Consider the following 12,327-nt stretch of genomic DNA (forward strand, 5'->3'; position numbering starts at 1 on the left):
TATCATAGTTTACACACTTTTAAACACCAACTATTAAAAAGGTTAGGGCAGTTGGGCAGCTACAACATGGTTGTAGTCCTATTAAATTGTCTGACAGTGATAACACACACACACACACACACACACACACACACACACACACACACACACACACACACACACACACACACACACACACATACACACATACACACAAACACACAAACACACACACACAGCTATAAATGGCCTAACTCAGAAATAGAAGGGTGCAGCTGACCAGCCCTTTACACTCTTCCGTTCAGAAGACATTTCTACAACTGGGACCTCAAGTCAATAAAGTCTGAAGGCGTTTACTTGAAAAGTGGAAAAATGGAAGCCTTATCTTCACCAGTGGAGACCCAAGAAAAACAGATAAATATGGCTGAGGATATTATTGAGGTATCTTTTTGTTCTGTCTACGGCTCAACAAGTCAAAGGTTTATTGTTTAAATGTTCAAAGTTTATGTAGGTTATCATATTCATGTACTGTGCTTGTAACAAGTTAATTTGAAGAGCTTTTTTGGAAGTACAAAGTGTAGCAATATGCAGATAAACAAGGAAGGAAATAGCGTTAAAAGTAGAATAGAATAGATCTCTTCTTCCCTTGCCACAGCATCCCCCGGTGGTAGGATTAAGTAAATACATCAGGCATTCTTTTTGTCTTTTAACTAATATTAATTTACCATTATAAGCAAAGCCACATTAACCGGCTGCTCTCGATATCTCTGATTACATTTACCTAGATGGGGGACCCTGCGCGTGTGCCTGCTGAGACAGCGGTGACCTCGACTGATGATGAGGAGGACATGGGCTGCTGTGATACAGACTTTGATCACGTCTGCACAATGATAGGCGTCGTGGCCACTGCGTTGAACCTCCTACTGATGATGGCGGTGTACATATATTTTGTAAACACGGATGACACTGAAACGAAAAGAACCGGGCGGATCTTCAGTGGATGGAAGCCTTAGACCATGCACCGAGTCATAGTAGTTTAATCCTTCAGCATTGGTCTTTGTTCATAGCAACATAGCAAACAGTTAATAACAACCTAGCAAAATAACACCCAACTGCATATATATGCAGTACTATATGCAGTGCTATACGTAATACTAATATAACAAAATAGCATTGTGTTATATTATAATCAAAACATCAGCATCAATCTGATATGGATTTAAAAAATCTGGCAATATCAGTGCATTGCAACATTTATTTATATTCCTTCCTTTGACTTTTAGATCAGTTTATCATGAATAAATTCATGACATAAGGTTAATGTATAACTTTTTAGAAGATATCTGGTTAATAATTGAAATAATGGAAAGATTATTCTGCTTTTCACCATTTATTCCTTTAGCAAATATATATATAGTGTACACAAATAAGGAGCTTGTCTCGTATGCCGAGATCTAAATACATGTTATTATAAATGAATACTGAATAATATAAAACGGCTTAACATATTAAATTTGCTTGGATCTCCCCTCATGGTCCTTGGGCTATGCTGGCCGCAGGTGGGCCCATGTGGATGTCTGGCAGCAGGTGGCAGCTGGTGATACTATCAATCTTCTCAGAAACAGCCTTCAGGTCGTCCAGGATGAGTCTGATGCTGTGGGAGGCGTTGATGATAGCCGCCTGGGATGTGTTGAGCTGAACGGTGGCACTGCGTACCTACCACAACGATACGTGGGATCAGGTCAATACAAAGGAACTGACAATTAAAACCCCATTAAACATATATCATGGGGATGGGGATGGGGGGGTGTAGGTGGTATATGGTAAAATCAGGGTATCTGAAGGTTTCAGCAAGACAAATTTAAGACTTTTTAAGACCTTTTTAATACCACCTTGAATGAAATTTAAGACCTAAAACACGCAATGGTGGGGGTTGGCAACAGACGCGAGCCAACTTCGGAAACGGACGTCTTCCAGCCAACTGTCCTTGAATTTGCACCTACCCATTGTCGCAGACTAGCTAGCAAGCACGCAGATAATCGTTTATATATGCAGCTAGCAAGAAAGAAGCCTGAAATGTCCCACGAGAAAAATTAATAAATAAATAGTCCCGCCCCGACAAATTTAAGTCCTTGAGTTACAGTATTTAAGACCACCATATGACATTTCTAACGAATTTAAGACTTTTTAAGGCCTTAAATTTAGAAACATGAATTGAAGACTTTTTAAGGCCTTAAATTTAGAAACTTTTTAAGACTTTTAAGGATGCGCGGACACCCTGGGTAAAATATTAGTTCAAACTGTAAAGGTAGATACTCCTGCAAGTTAAGAGTTGAAGGTGATATTCTTTACCTTGTTGACTGTGTCCTTTTAAGACAGTTGTGTAACGAACCCATGTAGTCAATGTAAATACATACATTTCACAAACTTACCAATAAATGCACTTTTTGTTCTTTTGTTTGATGAATATCTTGTGGGAGCCAACATCACACTATAAACACATGTCCAGAACAGAGGACGGAGATGGTCAGAACGTAGGATGCTCACAGCCTTACCTCTCGGCTGGCGTTGCCGTAGACCTGCCGCAGCGTCTGCGCCACATCGGCACACAGGCGGCTGTTAGACTCCTGCAGCTTCTGCTGCAACAGGGTGTCCCCTAGAACATCAATAACAACAACAACAATTAATAGCCAGGCAAAACACAAAATTAAGAGAAAAGGTATAACCTAAACAATAATGATAACATGACCATTTGCAACCACGTTAGTATTGTGAATGCATTGTATTGAATGCATATTGTGGTGCATTCACAATACTACCGTGGGTTCAAATGTTCAATGTTCATGCTATCGTTAGTGTTTACAATATTCCTTCACAACACTATATGGATTAAGCTAATGCTTTTCGTCCGAAGCGACTTAAAATAAGTGCATTCATCAATAAAGATTTAACCCCAAGAGTGCAGAAGTGTAAATCAAAAACATAAAATGTTTGGTCATTGGCACAATTGTTCCCGTTTGATTTACAATGTAGGTTTAGGTGGGCATGAGTGGTGCTCATATGCACGCAAAACATGGTACATGAAGGGATAATGATTGTGTAGTTCCTCACCGTGGGGTCTGTGAACAGGGCTCCATCTATCTTCCACTACCGACTGGATGTCAGGGTGGTCTCTGACCACTATGAGGGGAGGCAGGTCTCTCCTAAGTATCTGAACGTTGTCATAGCTCCCTGCTGGAGAAACACCAATCGGTTGTCCCTTAGGCTGATCCAGCTCGCCCTCACTGTCCGTCTCAGAGGCCTCGCCGGGGACCTGAATCCATCACATTAGATACAAATCAATTCTCAGTTTATATATAAACGCAAACAATTGAATAATAAATCACTGAGTTCGATTGGTCAACAGAACTCCATCAGGGCTTGTACATCAGAATGCATCATGGGCTTTTTCCTATACACCATACTGAGAGGAATCAAGAGAGATCCTAAAGCAACGTGGAATAAATCAACAATGTTAACTCATAATGACAAATCATGTGTCAAAGTCTCTTGTAACTGTCATAATCCTAAACAGACACTCGAGCACGTTTCCGTCACCTTGGCTCCAGCAGCAGCAGCAGCAGCCTGGGCAGCTGCCGGCAGGGAGGTGATGTACACCTCATCATCAGAGTCTGTCTCTGACGCCTCGCCCTGCACCACGATCTGATATCTGTTGGACATCACTGCACAGGAACAAGTTCTCAGATTAGTCTTTAATGCAAACACAACCTGTAGTCCAATTTGGACAGCAGTAGGACTTCTACTAGCGTGCACGTTTACACAGCAGAGAGTTGATTTGTAGGCTGACGCTATGGTCAATTGATACAGTGAGTCTAGAGAAAAATAGAAGCAAATACCTCTTCACTGCAAACCCACAAATCACATGATAAAGCAGGAAGTCCACTCGGAGGTCCTCAGCCAATCCGATTCAGTTGCGCTGAACTCGCCAACACAATGGCCACGTGGTATAATGACGTAACGTGCAGTCATTGGGCGACAGACAGCCGGAAAAGAAACATCTGAAAGGTAGCAAGCAAGTGGCTGTAACAATGCATTTGAGTGAACAACTCTAAAGATCTATATTAGTTTATCCAATATGTAATCATTATATTGATCCGATTGTTTTCATTCCATTGTATCTCAAAATGTCGTTATCACTCGTGGATCTCAGCCTCTTTCTGTTAGCTGGATGCTAACGTGAGTCGTGTCTGCTCTGGCTAGGGGATGCTCCGGACACTAAATTAACCTGTCTCTATACCTGTATATGTTTCAGACATGGCAGACGAGGTCCTTTTCGACTTTCTCCACATGGAGATGGTGAGCCATGTTTACAAGGAGCAGCGCTCCAGTAAAGGAGAGCTTGATAGCAAGGTAATGGTGAACCGTTTAACCACTGTTAACGTGACTCTGTTCGTCTTAAGTTACACTACTCTCTTCTGCCCCGTATCATTTCCACATCATCGTTCTGTCTAGTAAAAAGTTGGGAGTATTTAGCTACCCTTCATGCTGTAGACGCACACTTAGTTTTGGACAAAAAATAATTGTCCATATCATTCACAGAATACACAGTAGACATACATAAATAATAATAAACACTGAGGCCAACCAACAATAGTTGATCTTCAGTCCTGCATCCTCATCGTGATACACTACTTGGTGTTTAGATGTTCCACAGTCTCTTTACCTGTCCACACTGAGGTTCACTTCCATTTTGTACTGCAACCTGTCGTGATCCTAAATGACCCAAGAAGATCTGTCTGAGTGAGTCTTAATTGGTCATTCATAGATCTAGACTCCACAAAAGTTCTATTTTGTTTTGTTTTTTGCCAGGCTTTCAAGTCACTTATGCTTTGTAAAGGATCCCTCTAATCTTGTCTCAACAGACATAGAAAGTCCTGCCAATGAGTCCTGTTTTATTTGAATCTCTGTTTGTTTCCCTGCATATGTCCTTTCGTTCAGGACCGAGCTGTATGTGTCTCCATCCTGGAAGGCATGGGATTCAGAGTTGGACAGGGACTCATTGAAAGGTACTGTTTGATTATTTTTGGTTCCTGTGCCCTGCATATAGGGTCTAAATGTGTTGTGCATATCATGCTTTTTTAGGGTTAATAATTGCATTTGGGGTACTACTAGAATAGGATTACATGCCTGTATGTTAGAAATACCCCTTATTATTCTCACACTGTTAATTTCTGCAAAAAACGATTTCACCGTCTTTCAAAAACATTCAGATTTGTATAATGTCGCTTTAAGGCCCCCCTCCCAAGTAGCCCACTCTGCTGTGATTGGTCAGCATGCTCACTCTGTCGCAATTGTTGGAACGCTGTGTTCTGTGTTGGAAAATCCCCCCCCCCCCCGAGAAGTTGTAAACATTGCGGGAAGCCGGGGGGCGCGACTTCTGCACTTCAGCACCGCCCACTGCACATTCTGACCGTGTGTCACACTATTACGGAGGTATTTGAGCGCAAACGAGCCATTTCACACACTTTTGGCAAGGCGTTCTCGGTGGGCACGAATACTCCCCCTGGTTCAGACTTGCATTTTTCTAGCTTAGCAGTCATAAAACATATATACATACGTCATATAACAGTCTAAAGCAAGTCGAAAAAGCCTGATATCAACCGTTTAATTGTTGATCTGACCTCTGAATCACTGGTTCTCTAATGCCAGGATGACCAGGGACTCCCCCAGCTTTAAGGACGAGTTGGACATGATGAAGTTCATCTGTAAAGACTTTTGGACGCAGGTCTTCAGGAAGCAGATTGACAACCTCCGAACCAACCACCAGGTGAATCTAACCCACTGAAGAAAACACAATAATCGCGTGCCATTCTGTGCAGATAAGTTCAATTCTGTGTTCACCACACAAAAGACGTTGACCAGGGTATCGATCAAAAAGGAGCTCAATGTATCTTCTGCATAGAGTGGCATGTGGCTCAAGAGGTAGAGCGGATTGGCTGGTAACCGGAAGGTTGCTAGTTCGATCCCCGGCTCCTCCTAACATGTCGAGGTGTCCCTGAGCAAGACACTTCACTCTCACTGCTCCTGACGAGCTGGCTTTCGCCGTCGGTGTGTGAATGTGTGTGTGAATGGGTGAGTGTAAGGCAACATTGTGAAGCGCTTTGAGTTGCCACTGGTTAGGTAAGTTGTATAAATGATGTCCATTTACCATTTAGAGACTGTTTACACTGTGTAATAACTACTGAATGGCCCCTGGCAGGGGACCTATGTGCTCCAGGACAACAAGTTTGTTCTGTTGACTCAACTCTCAAGTGGCAAACAGTATCTGGAAGAGGCCCCCAAGGTTGTACACACACACACACACACACACACACACACACACACACACACACACACACACACACACACACACACACACACACACACACACACACACACACACACACACACACACACACACACACAGCCAGCCACTATTTAAATTAGTCGCCACAATGGCATCTATCCTGACCCATACTCATCAATACAGCCAGGCTTTAACTTTGTCCCTATACATCTCTTCTGTGGGTCCTCTGTGCAGTACCTGGCGTATTCATGCGGTTTGGTGAGGGGAGCGCTCTCCAACCTGGGTCTAGAGAGCGTGGTGACCGCCGAAGTCTCTCTGATGCCTTCCTGTAAGTAGCCTCCACATCAGGTAGAGGGTTAGGTTCCATGGGGGTTGGTGTGGCTTCAGGCAGAGTGGGCCCACTGTCCTTGCAGGCAACACCGATTCACTGTGATGATGTATTGGCCTCTGGCTCTGGTTCAGAATTATTTAGTTGGGTGAAACATGTTTACATCTTTAGAGATTATGGTGGTTCATCACTGCTCAAAATGGCGAGCCAAAATGGCTTTGCGTGCGCATACAACTAACACATCCGTGCACAACAGATATCGTGTGCACTTTACTGCATTTTAAAGCAATATTTCTCTGCAGGTGAGAGCTGTAATATAGCCTGAGGAGAAAATGAGGAGAAAATGATCATTGAGTTTAAGGTGAAGCAGCATGAGACTGATGCTGCTGTGCGTATAAATGCAGTCTTTGCTCTCGTGCTCGCAAAGGCCTCCAAGTCCTGCTCGCTTGGAGGCCTTCTCTCCTCGCTCTGATATATTTTCTCCTAGTGCTGCGGTCTTCTATTGGCATTAGGTGGGCTGAGCCAGCGATGGCCTTTGTGTCTCTTAATGTGATTGGTTTCGTGTTGCTGGACAAGCAAACCCCTCTTGAAGTGCTTGGATGATCACTTGGGTAACATGAAGCAAGCTGACATTTAACCAAGAGAATGCTCAAGAGCTGGCGTCTCAGAACACGCTTTTGAGAGCAATCAGGCAGCTTGCAGTTGCCGTTAACAAAAAATATTACTATGCCTGTCATGAATTAAAGTAGGACCATCAGGCACAGTGAACCATAGTCAGCCTTGAAGATTGGCAAAACTTGAGTACGTAGAATATCAACAGACCAGGAGATATAAACGTTAAATGCTGATCCCGAAAAATACTGCATTGCCTTGCTGTAGATATTTTGTGTAATGGTAAGGGAGCGATCATATAATGCAGTCTAATAAGCCATCGCTTCACTGTTTTTATATGTCTGTATTTATAATATTATTACCACAGTAATGTAAATGCTCGTTGCATGGATTTCCCCAGGCTGTTTCTTTGCAAACAGAAAAATCAATGTCTAAACGTGATAGGTTAGAGCAACCAATCCCGTTTAGGTATACAATGGCCATTGCTGGCCGCGCCCACTTAGTATCAGAAAGAAAACCATTGCGTGAGGAGAAAAACATTGGAGCAAGCAGGAAAACAATTTTTGTGCACGGGGGGCGTTAATTGCATGCTGCTTCACTTCATGTAGGCGCTCAATTAATCGTTCCTCACAGGCTTTATTATTGCTCTCCCGATATAATAATGAGCGTGAGTGAATTTATACTGCTTGCAATAATGTTTTGTGCGCAATAGTAGGGATCGACCGATATATCGGTCGGCTGATATTATCGGCCGATATTCGCGTTTTTTACGTGTATCGGTAAGTTTTTTTTATTTTTTTTAACTTGTTCTAACTCACCTGTTTTTAATATTTGTTAAATATTGTCCATCTACTTATTCTTACTTGTTCTACCTCACCTGTTTTTACTATTTGTTAAATATAGTTTTTTATATTGAAGTTCAATAAATGTTCCTTTTTTTAAATTGAGACTTGTAACATTTGTTATCAGTGCAATTTTTATGATTGAGGGAGCAAAAGCAGTATCGGCTCTAAATATCGGCTCTAAATATCGGCTCAAGAAAATCGGTATCGGCGTATCGGCTAAGGCTGATGAAAAAATATCGGTATCGTATCGGCCCTAAAAAATCTGTATCGGTCGATCCCTACGCAATAGTGTGTAAGTAGTGTGTGTGGACAAAGTTTTTGCTCACGACTTTTAGCAGCGATATGCCACCATAGCCGATCTCCAAGTGCTGTGGGAGGAGAAATGTGAATCTTCATCTAGTTTGAAATGTATCATTAATTTGCATCTGCCAGCTTGTGAATGTCTGGTTATGAATTTATTTGATTTGACCTAATTGTGTCCATTGATCTTCTGTTGTTTCCATTGACAGGTAAGTTCCAAGTGGTTATCCAAAAGTTATGACCAGAGTCCCGTGTTGCCCTCTGGAGAAATAAACCACACGCATCGAGAGCTCTGGCACCATTCTGAAAACAACTAAAAAGACATTGGGGTTTTTGTCCACTGGTCAAGAAGTTGACAAATTTCAAGTTAGGGCCCTGAAAGAACAAGCCATCTCCAGCCGGCTTAGCTAAACACTCTACAGAGCCTAATGGACTCAGTGCTTATGGCCGGTCTGACTTGGCAGTGAGGCAGACGTGTTCTACGTGGACATGTGAAGTGATTCTCCCCTCGTCAGCGGGACCCCCTGGATGGGTTGTCTTTGGGCGGGGCCGAGGTGCTCAGCAATGTGAATGTCAACCTCGGTCGCTACTTTTCTGGTTTTCTTGTTTTACACTGTTTACCCAAGAGGATTCTTTACTTAGTGTGTTCACAGAGGTTTGTTGTGCGTCTGTAGCTGTGGTTAGTCCTTTAGAGAGTGTGGGTGTATAGGTTCAGTGTTGGTGCTGGGACTTGTAACCGGTCTGGAGCCCGGTCTGATGGGAACAAGTCCCTTCCTTCCTTCCCATCATGTCATAGTTGAAATAATACAATATTGATATGACCCTATTATTAGGGTATTTTTTTTATATAATTTTATTAAAACTAAGACACTGGCCTTGTGGAGTTTATGTAATGCAAGGTTGGAGTCTAGAATACAAATGATTAAAAATATAAAACCTGAGTAAGAATCTTTCCTCCAAAGGCATCAACAAACACACTCACGCACTCACAGATGAAGAGTAAGGAGCTTTCTAGGGATTATTTTTGTGCATAGATGTGAATTCATTGTCATTTGTAATAAAATGTAAATGGTCAGGAAAGGTTTTTCAGGAATTCGATTTTCGATTCGATTCGAACAGTTGCATGGAACATCTGTATAGTAAGGTATAAACGATCAAAGGATGTCCATGAAAGGTGTAATTATAACCTTTTACCACTAGAGGGAAACATTTGTCTTTTAGAGTTATTTGCTTGTTTATTCGTGTTTTTCTAAAACCATCCATGTTTAAACATTCCTTTGTTTTTTATCTCGTTCATTCTCCAAGAGACGGAAATTAAAACTTATTTCACGCAGTCAATGATTCAAAACTTGAAGCATTGTATTTGCTATAAAAGCACTTTGATCTGCCAAATTCTATTATTATGTAGTTCTTATTAATTTATTTAATAGTATTTTTCATGTGGCATGACATCAAACATATTAGTTGAACTGATGTATTGTGTATATCTCAAAGGCACATAGACCTACCTATATTTCTGGAATAGCATTGATCTTATTACAATAAGTAGATTGTTATATTATTAATATTGCACATCTAGCCACAATAGTAATCTGTTTTGCTGTGCTAACACCAGACGCAGGAGTAATTTAGGTAGGCCCTCTAGAGCTAAGGTTACTCTAATACCTCTTTCCTTCATAACTGACTTCATTATCTTCTCCTTCATGTGATGACAGATGTGTTACAGTGGTTGCATTAGAAATTTCACCAAACGGACATCCTGTTTTTATCCCAATCGTGTAATCAAATGTAATAGAATAACACTTATTCCAATGTTTATAACTTTGAATAGCCCAATAGTGAACAAAAATTTAACGGTGAGGTTTTTTAAACTAGAGAGTTTGAACATCCCCCACAATATAACCTTAAGTCCATCCCTCTGGAAATTCGTTCTAACCCCAGACAGTATGGATAAAGGACAAATGAAGGCAGCCGAGGCAGGAGGGAGAATAATTAGGATGCTTGCATGAATGGGCAGGCAGCTAATTCCTTTGAGTGAGTGTTCAAAACAATTTAATATCAAGCCCAATGTTACTAAGAATGAGAACTTTTAAAGAAGTTGAAAAGGGAAATAGGGGAGGATGCTGAATAGTGCAGCACGGTGGTGGATTACGGATGGAGAGGATAAGAGATTCAGACCAGAATTTAAAGGAATGAGAAGGTGGGGTTGAGGGGGAAAAAGGTTGAAGAAGTTGCAAAGAAGAGACAGACAAGGGAGGGGAGCGAGAGATAGACAGAGAGAGGAGAGAGAGAGAGAGAGAGAGAGAGAGAGAGAGAGAGAGAGAGGAAGGGGGGGGGGGAGCAGGAGTAAGAGCACAAAGGGAGAGTGCTTAAAGAGAACGAGGTAAATTGGGGGGTTGGGGGATGGAGAGAATGGGGGAGAATAAAGAGGGTGCTCTGCTGTAGACTGCCTCTAAGACACTCTGTGGCCCTGCCTCTAACCAAGCCTAACCCTTTAGACACTCCGAGACCCGCAAATACTCCGACCGTTGGAGTGAGAGAAAAGCTGGGGCCTGGGTGAGGGGCTGTAAGGGGGAGGGATGGGTGTAGAATGAGAGCAACAGCTGTTGAGCACTGCATAGCCCTACACGCAACCCCCCCCGCCGCCCCCCCATCACCACTACAAAATCCCACCTCCACTATCCTGCATCACAATGTGGCCAATCCACTCATAAAGAGGACTTGCTGGCAGGCTGGGGAGGGGGAAGGGTGATGGGACAGGCAGGGGAGAGGGGGGAGGGGTAAGACTAGGAGTTAAGAGGTAGAGAAGTTGATGGTAAAAAAGGAAAAGTAATATTCATTCTCTTAAACGTTTCACTCACAATTCAGGTACAGCATCCATAGAGCAGACACGGAACGTCTTTTGTACCGAGAGACACAGGCTCTATTGATCAGGGTTTTACAACAGTGAAAAGATTCCTCTACATTTAGTAATATTTTCTTGGGAGGAAGACACAAAAAAATATTATCATCTTAGATTTTAATTTCATTCTAATGTAATTTCTTAAATGCAATTCATTTAAAAGAATGTTGAAGCATAATAGGTCTCCTGTTCTTTTAATTTGAATGTGGTTGGAAACATGGCTTGTGTATTGGTCTTTACTTTTACACATGCTTCGGGCATTATTATAGTAGCGCCCATAATGGACCAACATTTTAGGGCAGTTTATTTGTGCACCAACTTTGTTGCTATAGTGGACATGCTTTTTATCTCTGTGGGGAGACTAAATAGGCCTATATAATTGATCTACAAAGTGTAATAGCTCAGAATCTTTCTGTGTACAACATCGGTCCGTGTTTCTATTGAAGACATATGTCCCTACCACTATCTCTAGATGTCTTGTGAGTGTTGTCCATATTAATCATTTTGTACATTGTAACTGTGCATCCCCTGACGTCGCCGGCCAGGTTTGTGTCCGCAACAATGATAAAACACCTAAAGGACATCCTCCATACCCAGCACCTTTTATAAACACCATGCCGGCCAATATCTTAATGATGAGCCAATCCAGCGCTGCTACAGTGAAACTGAACGAGGGGAAAGTTTCCAGTGAAAAACTATTTTCGTGAAGATGCATTAAGCTACACCACCCTCCCCCGAACTCTTCCTTTCTACTTAACCCTCACAACTTTATTTTCTGTGCCCCTGCCTCATGCTTCACAGGGCAATAGTGCAAGAAGTCGTCTCTGGGGAGCGTATGCTGACCTATGGTGCAACTGAATACAGCCATCTGCCTGCCGCTCCTCTGTCCCACAGGGCACAACTGTGGGAGAATGTCTATCACAATGCACCTCTCTCTCATCCCTCTCCCTCTCTCCGAGTCCCTTTAACTCGTTCCCAGCCAGTGCCCACTCACAAACAGCCAGCCCATCTTATT

The 12,327-nt window shown here is 42.3% G+C and overlaps 2 protein-coding genes and 1 long non-coding RNA gene across 3 annotated transcripts in view; 1 reads left to right on the forward strand and 2 right to left on the reverse strand.

Moving 5' to 3' along the window:
- The window catches only part of LOC132473984 (uncharacterized), a 397,093-nt gene that overhangs the window by 64,098 nt on the left and 320,668 nt on the right, over window positions 1-12,327 (reverse strand). The window lies entirely within an intron of this gene.
- On the reverse strand, window positions 999-3,989 carry bloc1s3 (biogenesis of lysosomal organelles complex-1, subunit 3). The gene is made up of 5 exons (XM_060074407.1): window positions 3,876-3,989; window positions 3,577-3,701; window positions 3,091-3,292; window positions 2,535-2,635; window positions 999-1,695 (listed from the first exon to the last, which is right to left on the reverse strand). Exons 2-5 carry the CDS (start codon window positions 3,697-3,699, stop codon window positions 1,510-1,512), a joined length of 612 nt encoding a protein of 203 aa, XP_059930390.1. The 5' UTR covers window positions 3,700-3,701; window positions 3,876-3,989; the 3' UTR covers window positions 999-1,509.
- trappc6bl (trafficking protein particle complex subunit 6B, like) lies at window positions 3,944-9,285 on the forward strand. Its single transcript, XM_060074408.1, has 7 exons — window positions 3,944-4,044; window positions 4,292-4,389; window positions 4,978-5,045; window positions 5,689-5,806; window positions 6,239-6,322; window positions 6,560-6,653; window positions 8,620-9,285. Exons 2-7 carry the CDS (start codon window positions 4,294-4,296, stop codon window positions 8,649-8,651), a joined length of 492 nt encoding a protein of 163 aa, XP_059930391.1. The 5' UTR covers window positions 3,944-4,044; window positions 4,292-4,293; the 3' UTR covers window positions 8,652-9,285.

This window comes from Gadus macrocephalus, chromosome 16, assembly GCF_031168955.1.
Source record: "Gadus macrocephalus chromosome 16, ASM3116895v1".
Taxonomy (NCBI): domain Eukaryota; kingdom Metazoa; phylum Chordata; class Actinopteri; order Gadiformes; family Gadidae; genus Gadus; species Gadus macrocephalus.

Bases quoted from the DNA above. Each gene is read 5' to 3' on its own strand.
- trappc6bl (XM_060074408.1), top strand. From the start codon at position 4,294: ATGGCAGACGAGGTCCTTTTCGACTTTCTCCACATGGAGATGGTGAGC. The intron at 4,390-4,977 runs GTAATGGTGAAC...CCTTTCGTTCAG, and splicing joins AAGGAGAGCTTGATAGCAAG to GACCGAGCTGTATGTGTCTC. The intron at 5,807-6,238 runs GTGAATCTAACC...GGCCCCTGGCAG, and splicing joins ACCTCCGAACCAACCACCAG to GGGACCTATGTGCTCCAGGA.
- bloc1s3 (XM_060074407.1), bottom strand. From the start codon at position 3,699: ATGTCCAACAGATATCAGATCGTGGTGCAGGGCGAGGCGTCAGAGACA. The intron at 2,636-3,090 runs GTGAGGAACTAC...TTGATGTTCTAG, and splicing joins CCCTGTTCACAGACCCCACG to GGGACACCCTGTTGCAGCAG. The intron at 1,696-2,534 runs GTAAGGCTGTGA...TCGTTGTGGTAG, and splicing joins ACGGCAACGCCAGCCGAGAG to GTACGCAGTGCCACCGTTCA.